Below are 15,881 nucleotides of genomic sequence, written 5' to 3' on the forward strand. Positions count from 1 at the left end.
TTCATTGGCACACCCTGGCACCAGCACCTCGTTGGCACGGCACCGGCACTGTGTTGGCATCACGTAGGCACGGGAACAGCACTGACACTGCATTGGCACGGGACGGCACAGCACTTCGTTGGCACCTCACAGCACCGGCACTGAGTTGGCACTGAGTTGGCACCGCATTGGCACTGGCACGGTGCTGGCACTGCATGGCACCGGCACTGGCACTGCGTGGGAATGGCACTGCTTTGGCACCGTACGGCACCAGCACCGGCACCGTATTGGCACCTCCTGGCACCACAACTGGCACTCACACTGTTGGCACGGCATGGCACCAGCACCATGTGGGCACTGTGCTGCATCGGCACCAATACTGGCACCGTGTAGGACCAGCACCGCTTAGCACTGGCACTGCCTCAGCACCAGCTCTGCACTGGAACCAGCGCAGCACTGGCAGGGGACCCAGCACCAGCACCGCGTGCACTGCGCGGGCACGGCACGGCCACGCCATGGCCACCGAGCGTGCAGCACCGGGCTGGCCCCATCCACCAGCACCACTTTGGACGGGCCTCACGGCACCGCGTGCCCCGTTCCTGCTGGCCCAGCACCGCGCCAGGCCCCGGCAGGATCCCGCAGGCTCCCCGGGCCCCGCGGTGGCCGGGCTGGGCCACGTGGCCGGGCTGAGCCCCGCGCTCAGCACACGTGTGGCCCCCGGCCCAGCCGTGAGTCACCGACCAGACACGCTGCGGCGGGGGCGGCTGGTGTGGGGGGGGGCTGCCCTGCGGCAACCAGTGCTGCCCAGTGCCGCGCAGTGCCTCCCAGTGCCGCCCAGTGCTTCCCAGTGCCGCCCCACTCCGGTGCAGCACCCCTCCCCATTAAGCTCCCCGCCCCATGCAGCTCCCAATACCCCACCCATGCAGACCCCCCCCCCCCATATAGCCCTCCCAGTGCAGCCCCCATGTAGCCCCCCCCAGTACAGCCCCCGTTACACTCCTCCAGTTCCCAGTACAGCCCCCCCCAGTTCTCAGTACAGCCCCTCCTAGTACACCCCCCACAGTACAACCCCCCCAGTTCAGCTCCCAGTGCAACTCACTCCAGTACAGCCCCCTGTGCAGCTCCCAGTACACCCCCTCCCCCCCCCCCCCCAGTTACCATTACATCCCCTCCCAGTACAGCTCCCCCAGTACAGCCCCCAGTGCAGTTCCCAGTACAACCTCTCCCGTATGGCACCCCCCCAGCTTCCCAGCACAGCCCCTCCCAGTACACCCCTCAGTTTCCAGTACAACCCCTCCAGTACAGCCCCCTGTGCAGCTCCCAGTACCCCCCCACAGTTCCCACTACAGCCCCTCCCAGTACAGCCCCTCCCAGTACAGCCCCTCCCAGTACATCCCCCCCTTCCCAGTACAGCCCCCCCAGACCAGCCCCAGGAGGAGCAGGGGGCCGGGACCCCCGTGGGGACAACGGGTGAGAGCGACCCCCCTGTCGGGGGTCCCCATGCCAGCGGCATCAGCAGGGCCCCCGGGGGGGGGGGGACACGCGGGGACAGGCCCGGCCCCCCCACGCCGTCCCCACCCTTTCCTGCCGCCTGAGTCACCGCCACCCGGCCCCGGCTTCCGGGTGTCCCGCGGCTCGTGGGGTGTCCGTGGGGTGTCCGTGGGGTGTCCGTCTGTCCGTCGGGGCAGCTGCCCGTCCGCCCAGGTGTCCGCCTCTCGGGGGGGGGTCCGCCTGTCTGTCCGTCTGTCCGGGGGGGGGAGGAAGGGAGGGGGGGGGCGGTGTCTTTTGGGGTGCCCGCAGGCAGGGTGTGTGCCTGTGGGGATGTCCGTCCGTCTGTCCGTCTGTCCGTCCATCTGTCTGTCCGTCCGTCCGTCCCTGGGGGCTCCCTGCCTGTCTGTCTGCTGGGGTGTCTGTCTGTCCTCCCAGGTGTCCGTCCATCCATCTGTCGGGGTGTGTCCACTTTCCCCACCTGTCTGTCTGTCCAGCTGTGCGTCGAGGCGCATCTGTCCATCAGGCTGTCTGTCCGTCTGTCTGTCCTCCTGGGTGTCCACTCACTGGGGCGTCCGTCTGTCCATCGGGGCGCCCACCAACCCATTGGGGTGCCCAGCTGTCTGTCGGGAGGGGGGGGTTGTCTGTCCATCCTTCTGGCTGGCTGTCCATCCATCCACCTGTTGGGGTGCCCACCGCTCCTTCCAGCGGTCCGTCTGTCCTCCCAGGTGTCCGTCTGTCCTCCCGGGTGTCCATCTGCCCTCCCGGCTGTCCGGCTGTCCATCGCTGCGTCCCCTCTCCCCGCAGGACCACCCGCTCTCAGACCACCGCTCTCCCCGCCGCCTCCCCACCACCATGTACACGGCGCTCCCCAAAAGGTACCGACCCCCCAAAAAAACCCTCACTCCCCCTCCAAACCCCGCCTGACACCCCCCCTCCCCGCAGCGGCTCCCCCTTTGGCCCCGTGCCCACCCGCCCGGGGCTGCACATCTGGCGGGTGGAGAAGCTGCGCCCGGTGCCAGTGCCGGAGGCCTCTTGGGGCACCTTTTTTTCGGGGGATGCCTACCTGGTGCTGCACCTGGAGCCCGAGGAGCGAGCCCACCTGCACCTCTGGATCGGTGAGCACGGGGTTGGGGGGGGCAATATGTGTGGGGGGGTCCCGCTGAGCCGCCCCCGCTCCCCGCCGCAGGCCGGGAGGCGTCGCGGGACGAGCAGGGCGCCTGCGCCCTCCTCTGCACCCAGCTGAACGCGGCGCTGGGCGAGCGCCCCGTCACCCACCGTGAGGTGCAGGGCAACGAGTCCGATGAGTTCATGGAGTACTTCCCTCGCGGCGTCACCTACCAGGTACGGGCTTTGGGAGCCCGAGGGTGCCAGGGGGGTGCTGGGCATCCCAAATGGGTGCTGGGCATCCCCCGTGGGTGCTGTGCATCCCAAATGGGTGCTGGGCATCCCATATGGGTGCTTGGGACAACTCTGATGGGTGTTTGGGCTTCCCAAACGGGTGCTGTGCATCTGTGGTGGGTGTGCAGGATGCCCCCAAGCGCCCAGCATCCCCCCACCTCGCTTGCTCCCCACCGAGCACGTGGCATCCCTGCTGGGTGCTGCCCACCCCCAGCGCTCAGCATCACCCCTGGGTGCTCAGAACCTCCTCTGAGGCCCTCAACATCCCTACCATGGGGCTCAGCATCCTCTCCGGATGCCCAGTCTCCGTGCTGGGTGCTCAGCACCCCCCCTAGGTGCTCAGCACCCCCCACGGGTGCTGGCCACCCCTTCCCAGCGGTCGGTGTCCCTGTTGGGCGCTCAGCACCCTGTGCCGGCAGGAGGGTGGCGTGGATTCAGCCTTCAGGTCCGTGCACCCCGGTGCTGGCCCCGGCCCCGTGCGCCTGGCTCTACCAGGTGAAGGGCAGGAAGAAAATCCGGGCGACCGAGCGGGACCTGAGCTGGGCCAGCTTCAACACCGGCGACTGCTTCGTCCTTGACCTGGGCGAGGTGGGTGGTGCCAGCCCTGCCAGCCCCCAGACCCTTCCCGCTTGGTGCAAGTGCCCCATGTCCGTCTGGGTGTCCGTATGTCCGTCCATCAGCCCATCGGGGTGCATCTTCGGTCACTGGGGCACCTTGCCATCCATAGGGATGTGTCTGTCTGTCCTGGGTGTCCACAGGTTGGGTTGTCTGTCTGTCCTGAACATCAGTCTGTGGGGTTGTTCATCTGTCCTGGGTGTCCATCTGTCTGTTGGGGCGTCTGTCTATCCATAGGGGTGTCTGTCTGACCTTCCTGGGTGTCCATCTGTCTGTAGGTTTCCATCTGGTTATTTTTCTGGGTGTCTACCTGTCCTGGGTGGCCATATCTGTCTGTCCTGAACATCAGTCTGTGGGGTTATCCACCTGTCCTTCTGGGTGTCCATCTGTTGGGGTGTCTGTCTGTCCTCACCACCAGTCTGCTGGGTTGTTCCTCTGTCCTTCTGGGCATCCATTGGGGCATCTTGTCTATCCCTAGGGCTGTCTGTCCATCCTTGTGGACATCCATCCACCCATCGGGGCATCGGTTTATCCATACGAGCGTCTGTCCGTCCTTCTGGGTGTCCATCTGTTGGGGTGTCTGTCTGTCCTTCTGAGCATCAGTCTGCTGGGTTGTTCCTCTGTCCTGGGCATCCATTAGGGCATCTCATCTATCTATAGGGCTGTCTGTCCATCCGTCCGTCCGTCCATCCATCCATCCACCCACCCATCGGGGTATCTGTTTATCCATATGGGTGTCTGTCCGTCCCTCTGGGGGTCCATCTGTCGGGGTGTCCCTTGGGCCATCCCGCTGAACCAGCCCCGACCTGGCAACTGCTTCACCCTTGGCCTAGCGGTGGCCACCTGGGCTGGTGCAGGCTGGCCCCGCCACCGCCGTCCCTCTCCGTGTCCCCAGGCCATCTTCACCTGGTGCGGGGCCCGCTGCAACGTCCTGGAGCGTAGCCGGGCCCAGGAGCTGGCGGCGGCCATCCGGGACGGCGAGCGGGGCGGCAAGGCTCGCCTGGAGGTGGTGGTGGACGGCGAGGAGCCACCGGAGATGCTGCAGGTGGGTGCCCGTGGGACGCGAGGGGACGCGGGTGGCCCTGCCGGGGCTCTGTCATGCCGTGTTTTCGACCCGCAGGTGCTGGGCCCCAAGCCCAGCTTGCAGGAGGGCAGCCCCGAGGAGGACGCGGTGGCCGACCAGAGCGCGGGGACAGCCGTCCTCTACAAGGCAAGGCCACCATGGCCCGGGGCGAGGGGCTGGGCACGGCCTGGGGACGCTTGTAGTGGCCCCGAGGGGACATGGGCTGGTGGCAAGCAAGAGGGACGTGAGGGCATGGCCGCATGTGGCACCAGGGGAGGGTTGGATCAGGACGTCAGGAGGAATTTCTTCACGGGGAGGGCGGTCGAGCTTTGGAAGGGGCTGCGGGGGGAGTGGTGGGGTCCCTGCAGGTATCTGGGAGCTGTGGACGTGGCACTAGGGGACATGGGACAGTGATGGGGCTCAGATCAGGTTGGTGAGCTCGAAGGTCTTCTCCACACCAGGTGACCCCACAAACCTCTGGGCACAGCTGGGGCATACTGTGGTGGCCATGGGGCCAGGCAAGGCTGGGGTGGCCCCTGTAGGGGAGGGACACAGGGCTGGGCATGGCCAAGGGACGCTGTGGTGGTGGCAAGGGGCACAGGGCCACACAGAGGGCCATGGGGATGGCCTGGTGGTGACACCACGGCGGTGACACCCTGGCCACCGCAGGTGTCGGATGCAACGGGGCGCATGGACCTGACTGAGGTGGCCAGGAGCAGCCCCTTCAGCCAGAGCCTGCTCTGCCCCGACGACTGCTTCGTGCTGGACACGGGCGCCGGGGGGAAGGTCTACGTGTGGAAAGGTGCCTAGGGATGGGGACAGGGACAGGGCAGGGGACAGGTCCCCCCCTCCAAGGCTGACGTCCCCATCCGCAGGGCGCAAAGCCAACGAGCAGGAGCGCCAGGCGGCTCTCAGCGTGGCCGAGGAGACCATCGCCCGCATGGGCTACTCGCCCCGCACGCAGGTGGGCACAGGAGGGCTGGGGGGGGCCATGGTGATGTCCCCTCGTCCCATGTCCCCACCGTGTCCCCGTCCCGCAGGTGGAGATCCTGCCGCAGGGCTGCGAGACGCCCCTCTTCAAGCAGTTCTTCACCAACTGGAAGTGAGGGGAGGGCACCATGGGGCCAGGACGTGCCCCTGCCACCCCTGGGCCATTTCCAAGCCCAGGCCACCCCCGTGCCATCCCCCAGCCCCTGCTACCTCCAAGGCCATGCCATCCCCATGCCACCCCCATGCCACCTCTGTGCCCCCTCCATCTCCATGCCCAAGCCACCCCTGTGCCATCCCCATGCCCCCTCCATCTCCACCCCGGTGCCGTTGCTGTCACCCCATCCCCACGCCGCTGCCACCCCTGTGCTCCATCCCCTGCTGTCCCCAAGCCCATTTTGTCCCCGTGCCCACACCTGTCCCCTGTCACCCCCCTCCCCACCCGCTCTGCTGCTGTACCTCTGCCACCTCCACCCTGCCCCGTGCCCTCACGTCACCGCCGTGCCCACGCCATGTCCCTGTGCCACCCCCGTGCCCCGTCACTGCCATGCTCACGTGCTGCCCCCCTCCTGCACCTGTGCCCTGGTGAATAAAGGCCCGATGCTGAGCCCTGTGTCCCACTGCCAGCCTGGGGGGCAGGAAGATGTGGGGCCGGGGACAGCAGGGGGTGGCGGTGGCCACAGCAAGGTGGCCCTGGCACCCTGGGGCCTGGCAGCACCCATGGGTGCTGAGGTGACAGGGAGGCAAAGGGGCTGCGGGGGCACCCCCTCAAGCTCCCCTCACCCTGGTGTCCCCACACCCTGCTATCCCTGTGTCCCCCTGCATTCCCCTCGCCCTCAGTGTCCCCAGGTCCCCAAAACGCCCCTATAGTGCCCTATGCACCCAGACCCCCCCACTGCTCACTCCGGCTGCGGTCTCTGGCTGCTCTTCTGAGCAAACCTCCCTCCCTCGTTAGACTCATCGCCAGAACCAATACTAATTACCCACCTAATTATCCCTGCCCTCACCCCCTGGCGCACGAACCCGCTCAGCACAGCGCGGCCGCAGCTCCAGACCCATTGTGAAACCGGCACTGAGCCCCACGCCCAGCTCAGCTTCCCCTTATTAAAGGTTTCTCGTTAGCGCTGGCGGCTGACATTAAAAACCCAATGCCCTCTGCCAGCCCTGTGCCAAAACACCGCCATTTCACCCCAAATCATGCTGAAAAGCCTTACAATGTAGGAGTGGGGATTAACCACGGGACATGGGGTTAGGGGAGCGCAGAGTGGGGACCCTGATGGTGGCGCAGAGCAGCAGGGGCATGGCCAGGGTCCTGTGCAGCCGTCACCAAAGAAAAGCCCTTTTATTGACCCGGGGGGGGGGCACGAGCGGCCCCAGCATCGCTAAAACCCATCGTAAAACCCGTCACATCCTTCTGTTCCAAAAGCAACACCAGGGAAAGGAGCTGGAGGCGACCGAGAGGAAGGCGGCAGCCAGACTGGGCTCTTCCTTGTTCACAGTGAATGGGGCACGCAGGGGGGAGCCCTCGCTCACAGCTTTTGCTAAAAACCCCCACTTTGGCCTCGTTTGATCTCCTCCCCAGCTGGAAAGCCGAGCGCTGGCTGCAGCTCTGGGCTCCCTGTGAGGGGTCGGACCGCACGAGATGCCAGAAGGAAGGGGAGCCTGCGGGGCAGGCGGCTGCTCCGCGCCGGGACGGAGCCGTGGGGCTTCTGCCAGTGCCCCCGGGGGGGCATTTATGGGGGCTCCAGGGTCGGGGGTCTCGGGGCCATGGCACGTCACTCAGAGAGAAGGAAGAAAGGCAGGAAGGAAGGAAGGAAAGCCACGCGCTGCTTGGAAGAACCAGGCTGGAGCCGAGTGCTCCCGAGGGGCCGGGAGCTGCTGTGGCCCCCGCCGCCCCCTTACTCGATCAGTTCCACGTAGTTGGCGGGGAACATGCCGAAGTGGCCGTCGGGGCCGTAGCCCCGCCACCAGCCCTCGTCGATCATCTCAATGTTGGTGATGATGTTCTCAGGGTCAAACGAGATCTCAGTGTCGTCAGCTGGAAGGAGACGGAGGGGGGGGGTGAGTGAGGAACAGCCCGGAACCCCGGGGCTGCCCCGAGCCCCCCGCCCGCCTTGGGTGTCCCTCCTTCGGTGCTGGGGATCCAACTGCTGGCACGGCCAGGGCTGGAGGGAGCCAGGGCGGCTCAGACGTTACAAAACACAAATATCCGGGCAAAGCTGGCTCCGGGACAGGAGGGAGGACAGCAAGAAACAGATTTTAGAAAATAAAAGGGAGGGAGGGCATCGTCCCCCTTCACTTGCTTTCCCAGCTCTGCAGGGGGTGGGAGCTGCTCGCTGTCGGCCCTGCTGCGGATGCCGCAGTGCGATGGGCAATGCCCTGCCCAGCTCTGGGCCCCGCGCCCCCCATTTAGGAGGAGCCCCCCCCAGCCCGTACCCGCTTGGTAGTCATAGAGCGCCCGGGCACACAGCCCCTTCCCTGCCAGGTCCGGCGTCTGCTGGTACTCGGCGGGGTAGTCGTACTTAGCCCCATCAGCATGGTCCTTCGGGAGGGAGAAAAGGGTGTTAACGATGCTGTGCCTCGTTAGGCGGAGCCAGGCTCTGGGGCACGGGGTCTGCCACGGTGCAGGATGCAGCCAGTGAGCAGCGTCCCCCCAGCACAATTCTTTGCTGGATATGGCCACCCCAGTGCCCCAAGTCCAGAAAGGCCACGTCCAGAACACTCCCCTCGAGCTAAAGAGAGGAAACCGAACATCCACCACATCTGCAAAGGAAGTGCTGCAGCGTGACACAACCCCGCTAGTACACAGCGGAGAATCTGACGCAGCCTGCTGAGAACAGCCGGCCTTGCCTGGCCCTGCTGCTTTGGGATGTGCAAGCAGGAGGAGGAGGTGTAGGGGATAAAAAGCCCCGAGGGCACCAGCAGGGCTCAGACCCACGGGGATGCTCGGGGTGCATCCCGTCCGTGCCACCCAACCTGAGGGGGCTCCTCATAGATGGCCGAGGCGTCCGGCGGCTCCTCGTACACATCGGCCTCGTCCGCAGGGGGCTCCGGGGCGCTCGAGTTGTACCCTGCAAGGGGAACGTGTGTCACCAACCCGCTCCCTGCTCCCCCCTGCCGCCGTCCCTGAGGTCCCTGCGCTGCAGGGAATGGGCTGAGCGAGCACAAACCCTGCAAGGGGGAAAAGCGTGGGGCTGGGGAGCCCTAAAAAGGATGAGACGCAGCATTTCCGATTCGGAACGGAGTGAGCTTGCCCGAGATTCATCATTTCCTAAAATACCAGCGACACAAATAGCCAGGCTCTGCTGCTTGCGGCGAGCGGCGGGGAAGGGCCGGCGCCGAGACCTTGGCCAAGAGCAGCATCTAGTGGTGACCGCAGCCGGCCCCGGCCGCCCGCACAGCGGCCTCGGGGAAAGGCTCAGCGTGGATGGTGAAGCCCTGGCCGGAGCCTGAACACCAGCATTCAGCCGGGAGGTCACAGGACCGCGGGGTGGTGGGGGCTGGGGGCACCTCCGGGCCCCTCTGGTGCCACCCGGCTCCAGCAGGGCCACCCAGAGCCCTGCACCACGTCCAGCCGGGTGTGAAGACCCCGAGGAGGAGGCTCCGGCACCTCCCTGAGGACCTGTGCCAGGGCTCGGGCACCCGCCCGGCATGGCCGCGCTTCGTGCTGCTCAGGGGGAGCCTCCCGGGCTCCAGTTTGTGCCCAAGCGCCGCTGGGCCTGGCACTGGGCACAGCTGGAAGGAGCCCGGCTCCGTCCCCTCCGCTCCCCATCCTCCCCCTTGGCTTCAGCATCACCCTCAGACCTCGAGCCAAAGCCAAACCCTGCCTGCTCTCTGTGGAGGCGCAGGAAGACGAGGACAAGGCAGAAACCGAGCAGAACCCGCTGCCAGCTCCAGGGACACTTCGGAGAGGCGCGGCAAGAAGCTGTGCTCGGCCTGTCCACGAAGGCACACACCTGCAGCGGGCACCGGCGATGCTGGCGGCGTCTCCCGTGCCGGGGGGCTGGGGCTCGGCACCGCGTTCGCCTCCCTCTGCAGGAAGGGGCTGCGCAATTTGCCTGGAAAAGGAGACGGAGGTGCTGGAGGAAGGGGCTCAGGTACCCCTCGCTCACCATCTGCCTGCCACCGGGCTCGCCTCCCCGGCAGGATCTTCCAGCTCCGGTCCCTCTTGCAAAAAACGAGTTTGTCGACTGGTTACAGCATTGCCGCAGCCGAGCGAACAAGAAACCAGCCCCGACGTCGTGTCGGGGAAGCAGAGCAGCTCTGAGGCCGGCAGCGCCGGCTCCCCAGGGATTTTCCTGCTGCTCTTATCTCGCCCATCAGTGCCTCCGAGCGCAAACAAGCACGGGGCCGCGCCACCAAGGTGCGCTCGCGCTCCTTCCGCAAAACCAGGGAACATGAGTTACTCCGGACTAATTCGAGTCGTTCTCTGGGGGCTGGGCTGCTGGGGGGGGGGATGTTGGCCTGGGCACATCACGTGTTTGCAGCGGCTTCCTCGGCTGCAGCCCCAGCTTCGGTTTTCACAACTTCCTGGCTCCTGCCCCGCGGAGCGGCTCGGTCTCGTCAGCTGTGCTCGAGCGCGCGAGCAGCCGGGCGGGACGGCAGGCAGCCAGGCCGGGTTCCTTTCCAGCATTAGTACGTCTCATTAAAAAAAAATACGAAGAAATCTAAAGCTTCCCGGGTACAGCGGGGTATGGATACAGGCAGTCTCGGGTGTTAATGATTCCCCCCCGCCTCGGGAGCCCCCTGGTGCCCACCGCCGCGTCCCACCTGGCTGGGCAGTGGCTGCTGTGTCCCCGGGTGCCGACCTCTCCCTCTGCTTGAAGATGTCTCGGGGGTTCACCGGCCTCTGAGCGATCAGCGACGCTGCCTCCTGCACGGGAACCAGGGGGTTAAGCAGGGGCCGGGGGGGCTGGAAGGGGCAGAGGGGCCTGGGAGCAGCCCCCCAGCGCAGGTCCCCCCTCAGCAAAGTGCACCTGGGCTTTCTCCACTGACTCGCTCCTCCTGAAGCCTCTCCGCTGCTCGGCCTCCTGCTCCTCCGCCTGTTCCTTCTGCGGCACAAGAGGGGTCGGAGACATGGAGCCACCCCCCCGGGGACCGCAGAAATGGGGACAAGGAGGTGTGGCAGAGGGAGAACAGAGGGGACATCCCCTGGATTCGGCACCCCGAGACCCTCAGAGAGCCCGGCGCCGAGGCTCACCCGCTGCTGCTGCTCCCTGTCCCTCCTCTCCGCCTCCTGCTGCAGCCTCCTGCGGTGACAGAGGGTGACAAAAGGACAGCTAAGCACCACGGCCACGCGGGGACGGGGACAGCACAGCGGGAGCTGCCCCAGGGAGCTGGGGAAGGCTCTGCCCATGGGGAGTGATGCTCGGAGCCTCCCCAGCCCCGGGGAGAGCAGACACACGGCCGGCATCAGGACACACGGCCGGAGGGTTCTCTCCACACCTCCCGTTGTGTCACGGGAGCGCGAGCCAGGGACACAGTCACGACCGCCAGGGACTCACTTCTGGGCCTCGATTTCGTTGGAGCGGGCTTTGTATCTCTGCTCCCGCCCCGCCGCCTCCTGCAGCTCCCGCTCCCGCCGCTCGCGCTCCAGCCGCTGCCGTTCCTCCTCCGCCCGCCTCTTCTCCTCCAGCCGCCGGTTCTCCTCGTCTTTCTGCCGGGACACACGCACAGGTCGGCTCCACAGCCCCCCAGCCCCGGAGCTTGGCTTCGGCGAGCAGAGAGCAGCCCGGCTGCACGGCACTCACCTCGGCTTTGGCCCAGAAATTATCTTTATTCACCCTCTTGATTTCGGACATCGCGTTCGTCTTCTGGTAGACAGAGCCCTGCAGGGCGGCAGAGCGTGGTGGAGCTGAGCAAAACCCCCGAGCTCCCCCAAAAAAAACGCCCCGAGCTCCGTCCAGCCCTGTACCCGGCACATCACGGCGCTGCAGGACAGGCCGTAAGGTGGTCTCGGGCGTCTCCTAACACCAACTCACCACGGGAGCCTGGGGTCCGGCGTCCTGGAAGCGGCTGCTCTCCTTGTGGAAGCTGTAGTTGGCCCCCGAGGCTTTGGCCACCTTCTCCATGATGAGCTCGGGCTCCACGTCCTCCTCGGCGCGCGCATTGATAGGTGACATGCGCGCCCTGCACAGGGACAGCCCCAGCTTAGGGGGGTGGCCTCGAGGTGACATCCTTGGGGACCACCCCATGGCAGGAGAAGGGTTGAGGGGCACCGGGAGCCCGCCGGACCTTCAGGAAGCCAGCGACGGTGCTGACGTGGTTGGCGCAGGCTCCTTTCCGCACGTCATTGACGCCTTCGCCTGTCTGCAAGGGAAACCATTGGCACCCGCTTACCGGGGGGGTCCCAGCCCACGGGGGTCTCTCCAGCAGCAGCACCTTGAATCTGGAATGGAAAACTGTCCCCAAGTGCCATCTGGGGACCTCGGTGCTGCCTGGCTGCAGGGCACCCGCTGTTTTTTTTTGGCCACCGGGCGTTTTTTGGCACCGGGGGAGGTCCCCAGCGTGTGTCCCGGTCCCCGTCCCCACTCACCCAGTTGACGAGGACGTATTTGGGCAGGCCAGAGTTGGGGTCCTTCACCCTGCAGAAGGCGTACATCACCTTCCCGCTGTTGAGCTCCTCCACCATCTCCTCCAGGCCCCCGTCTGCGCCGGGAGAGGAGCGGGGCTGGGGCTTGCCAGGGGACGTCGGCACCTCCTGCCTGGCCCCGCAGCCCCCCCCAGCAGGGAATCACCCGAAAACCCCGCTCTCATCCCCGAAACCAAGCCCACCAGCGAGGATCCCTCCTGCTTTGAGCCCAGCAAAGCAGAAAAGGGGCTGACGCTCACTGGTGGCAGCCTGCTCAGACCGGAGCTCTCCTTCCTCGCCGCTATGAAATATTGATGGCCCAGCAAAAAGGCATCGGATGCTCCGCGGGAGGGGACGTGCGGGACCTCTGACCCGTACCCAAAAGTCGCCGGTGCCATCCCTAAACCCTGCCCCCCCCCCACCCCCCGAGCTCCTCGTGCCCCCTGCGCGAAGTGCAGGCGGGATGCCGGGGCGGCGGAGCAGGAAGGAAAGGGCCGCTGGATGCAAATCCGGTGGGCAGGGATGGGCGGCACCGGCACCGCCAGGCTCCGGCGTGGGAACCCACAGCCGGGCCCAAGGGGGGGGGGGGGGGGGCAGGGGGCAGAGCCAGGCGCCCACTTCCCTGTTCCTGGGGGGGCCGTGCCCCACGCTCACCCCCGCAGCCGGCCACGCGCAGGTCGTTGCTGTTGCCTTCATAGGTGAACAGGGCCCTGCGGGACACCCGGGGGGGGTGACCCACGGCTCCCCCACCCCGACCCCTGTGCAACCCCCATCCCCTCCAGCCTCTACCCCTGCCCCCCCCCCAGTCCCCAGCCCCCTTACACCCTCACCTATGGGTACCCCACCCCCTGCCCCCACACAGCCCTGCACCCCCTGCACCCCCTGCATCCCCCAGCACCCTCAAACCCTCCCCCCAGGGATACCCCCACCCCACCCCACCCCCCCATGCCCCCACAGCCCCCCCAAACCCCTACCTATGGGTACCCCACCCCCCCATGCACCCCCCAGCCCCAACCCCAATCCCCCCCAACCCCCATCCCCGCGTTCCCCACCCCCCAGAACCCCCTCCTCCCCCTCCCCCTCCCCCCCATACCCCCTGTGCACCCCCCAATTTCCACCCCCCCACCCCCAGAGCCCCCTCCCCATCCCCCCGCTTTCACTTTCACTTCCCGCCCCCTCCCCCCCACTTCCCCCCTCCCCCCCTTTCCCCCCCAGCCCCTCCCCCATCCCTCCTCCCCCCCCCATCCCGGTGCCCCCCCCTCGCCCCCCCGCGCCCACCAGTCGGTGGGGCTCCCCGCCGCCACCACCCTCCCGTAGGCCTCCTGCAGCGCCCGCCCGTTCTTGCTGAGGTTCAGCGCCATGGCAGCGCCTGCTCCCGGCCCGCCCCGCGCCGCGCCGACGAGGCCACGCCCCCTCCGGTGGCCACGCCCTTCGCCACGCCCCCCCCGGACAGCCTCGCCCCGCCCCCAGGTACCGACGCCCCGCCCCCATTGGGCGACGCCCCGCCCCGCCCTCAGGCAGAAAGGCCACGCCCCCGGCCACGCCCCCTTCTGGAGAGCCCCGCCCCTCTGGACATAGCCCCGCCCCTCCGAGCATCGCCCCGCCCCCTCGGTCCACCACGCCCCGCCCCTCTGAGTCTAGCCCCGCCCCCTCCGAGCCTCGCCCCGCCCCCGGCTCCCCCGGCCCCGCGCCCCCCTCCCGCCCCGTCCCGTTTTGGGGCGTTTTGGGGGGATTTCTGGTTTATTTTTTTCCCCCCAGGTTTCCGCCCCCCCGAGGGGGGGGGCCGCTGTAGATGTGCCCCCCCCAACCCCGTGCCCGGCCCCCCCCCGGCTGCCCCGGGGCCGTTCACAGCTCGCCCCCCAACCCATGGGGGCCTCTCGGGGGGGGGAGGGGGCTGCAGGTTTCCCCCCCGGGACTGTGGGACCGGGGACACCTGGGGACCCCTGGGGACAGCGGCACCCCCAGGCACCACGGGGCACCCGGACCCCCCGGGACCCCCCATTCGCCACAGGACCCCCAGCAGCCACAGGACCCCTGGACCCCCCCCGGGGCCCTCCAGACACCCTGGGGACCCCGGGGACCCCGGCCACCGTGGGACCCCTGGGACACCCCGGGGCCCCCAGGACATCCCAGGACCCTTGGACACCCCAGACCCCATGGATGCCCCGGGACCCCTTGGGGAACGTGGGACCCATGGGACCCCCATCAACCACGGGACCCCTGGGACACCCCAGGACCCTTGGACACCCCAGGACACCCCGGGACCCCTGGATGCCCCAGGACCCCTTGGACACCCTGGGACACCCCAGGACCTGTGGGCACCCCAGGACCCCGACACCCTGGGACCCCTGGGACCCCCAGTCACCATGGCACCGCGGGGCACCCCAGCACCCCCTAGACACCCCAGGACCCCAGGGTGCCACAGGCACCCTGGACACCCCAGGACCTCTTGGACACCCTGGGACCCCCGGGACCCCCTGACGCCATGAGACCCCTGAGCACTCCGGGACCCTTGGGCACCATGGGACCCCTGGGACCCCTGGGCGCCCCAGGACCCCCTGGACACTCCGGGACCCCCCGGTGCCCCAGGACCCCTGGGTGCCCCAAGCCCCCTTGGACACCATGGCTCCCCCTGCCACTATGGGATCCCTGGGACACCCCAGGACCCTTGAGCACCCTGGGACACCCCAGGACCCTCGGGACACCCCAGGACCCCCGGACCCCCCCACCCCCCCACCAAGCTGTCCTCGTGCCCCCCTGCACGGCAGGTGCCGGGGTGGCGGGATGGATGTGGGTGCGAGCACCCATGGGTGCCTCCTCCCCACCGCCCTCCTGCACGGGCTGCTGTCACCACGGGGGGGACACGGGGGGGGGGGGGACAACATCGACGTCCCCACCCCGAAACCTGGCAGCAGAAATCACGGCGGGGGGGCTAAATCCCCTGCGTGCGGGGAGCTGCCCTCAAACCCTACAGATCTGTGGGGTTCGGGTGCATCCCCGGGGGGGACCCCGCACCCGGCGCGGGCGCTGCCAGCTGTGCGCGGCGCCTTAACGAGTTGTTAATTAAAAGCAGGGGCAATCAAACCTCTGGGGGGGGCTGCGCGGGGAGGGCCGCCCTGACACCCGGCAGCTGCTCCCTGCGAGCCGCGGGCGGGGGGCTCGGGGTCACCGCCGGTTCGGGGGCACAAAGGGCTTTTCAGCCTTTCCGTGCCGTATTTTGGGGGAAGCCACTGAAGGACCTTTGTGGTGCGGCGCCGGGGTGGGGGGGCGGCTGGGGGCAGGCGGGCGGCTTCGTGCCCCGCTGGGGTCGGTTTGGCAACGTGGGGTGGTCCCGAGGGACGGGGACTGAAGTAAAAGGGGTTTTCTGCGGGGTCCTGCCCTGCAGGGTGGTCCTGGAGCTGTACGGGACCCCCGATCCCTGCCCGGGGTGGGGTGGGACGGGGAACCCTCCCTGAGCACCCCACTGCCATGGGGACAGCCTGGTGGGACGGGGACAGCCTGGTGGGATGGGGATGTCCTGGTGGGGTGGGGACACATCGGTGGGATGGGGAATGGGGGCACCCTGGTGGGATGGGGACACCTTGGGGGGGACGGGAACACCCTGGTGGGATGGGGACACCCTGGTGGGACAGGGACACGTTGGTGGGATGGGGACACCTTGGAGGGACAGGAACGTCCTGGTGGGACGGGGACAGCCTGGTGGGATGGGGACACTGATGGGACGGGGGGACCCTGGTAGGATGGGACACACCAGTGGGATGGGGTCACCTCATTGGG

General features: G+C 67.7%; 2 protein-coding genes across 2 annotated transcripts; one reads left to right on the plus strand and one right to left on the minus strand.

Moving 5' to 3' along the window:
* Positions 1-1,628: 1,628 nt before the first annotated feature.
* On the plus strand, positions 1,629-6,140 carry CAPG (capping actin protein, gelsolin like). The gene is given in 11 exon segments (XM_050715744.1): positions 1,629-1,683; positions 2,176-2,345; positions 2,413-2,585; positions 2,657-2,811; positions 3,288-3,329; positions 3,331-3,456; positions 4,379-4,528; positions 4,604-4,693; positions 5,216-5,348; positions 5,422-5,510; positions 5,587-6,140. Coding segments are annotated over 10 exon segments (1,047 nt in total). The 5' UTR covers positions 1,629-1,683; positions 2,176-2,322; the 3' UTR covers positions 5,653-6,140.
* Positions 6,141-6,843: 703 nt separating this feature from the next.
* On the minus strand, positions 6,844-13,528 carry DBNL (drebrin like). The gene is given in 15 exon segments (XM_035571526.2): positions 6,844-7,571; positions 7,970-8,075; positions 8,510-8,604; positions 9,490-9,591; positions 10,304-10,406; positions 10,510-10,584; positions 10,734-10,782; positions 11,038-11,189; positions 11,284-11,361; positions 11,515-11,646; positions 11,648-11,662; positions 11,768-11,842; positions 12,069-12,181; positions 12,759-12,814; positions 13,383-13,528. Coding segments are annotated over 15 exon segments (1,374 nt in total). The 5' UTR covers positions 13,466-13,528; the 3' UTR covers positions 6,844-7,431.
* Positions 13,529-15,881: the final 2,353 nt, after the last annotated feature.

The sequence above is a fragment of the Cygnus atratus genome, chromosome 27 (assembly GCF_013377495.2).
Source record: "Cygnus atratus isolate AKBS03 ecotype Queensland, Australia chromosome 27, CAtr_DNAZoo_HiC_assembly, whole genome shotgun sequence".
In the NCBI taxonomy this organism is placed as follows: domain Eukaryota; kingdom Metazoa; phylum Chordata; class Aves; order Anseriformes; family Anatidae; genus Cygnus; species Cygnus atratus.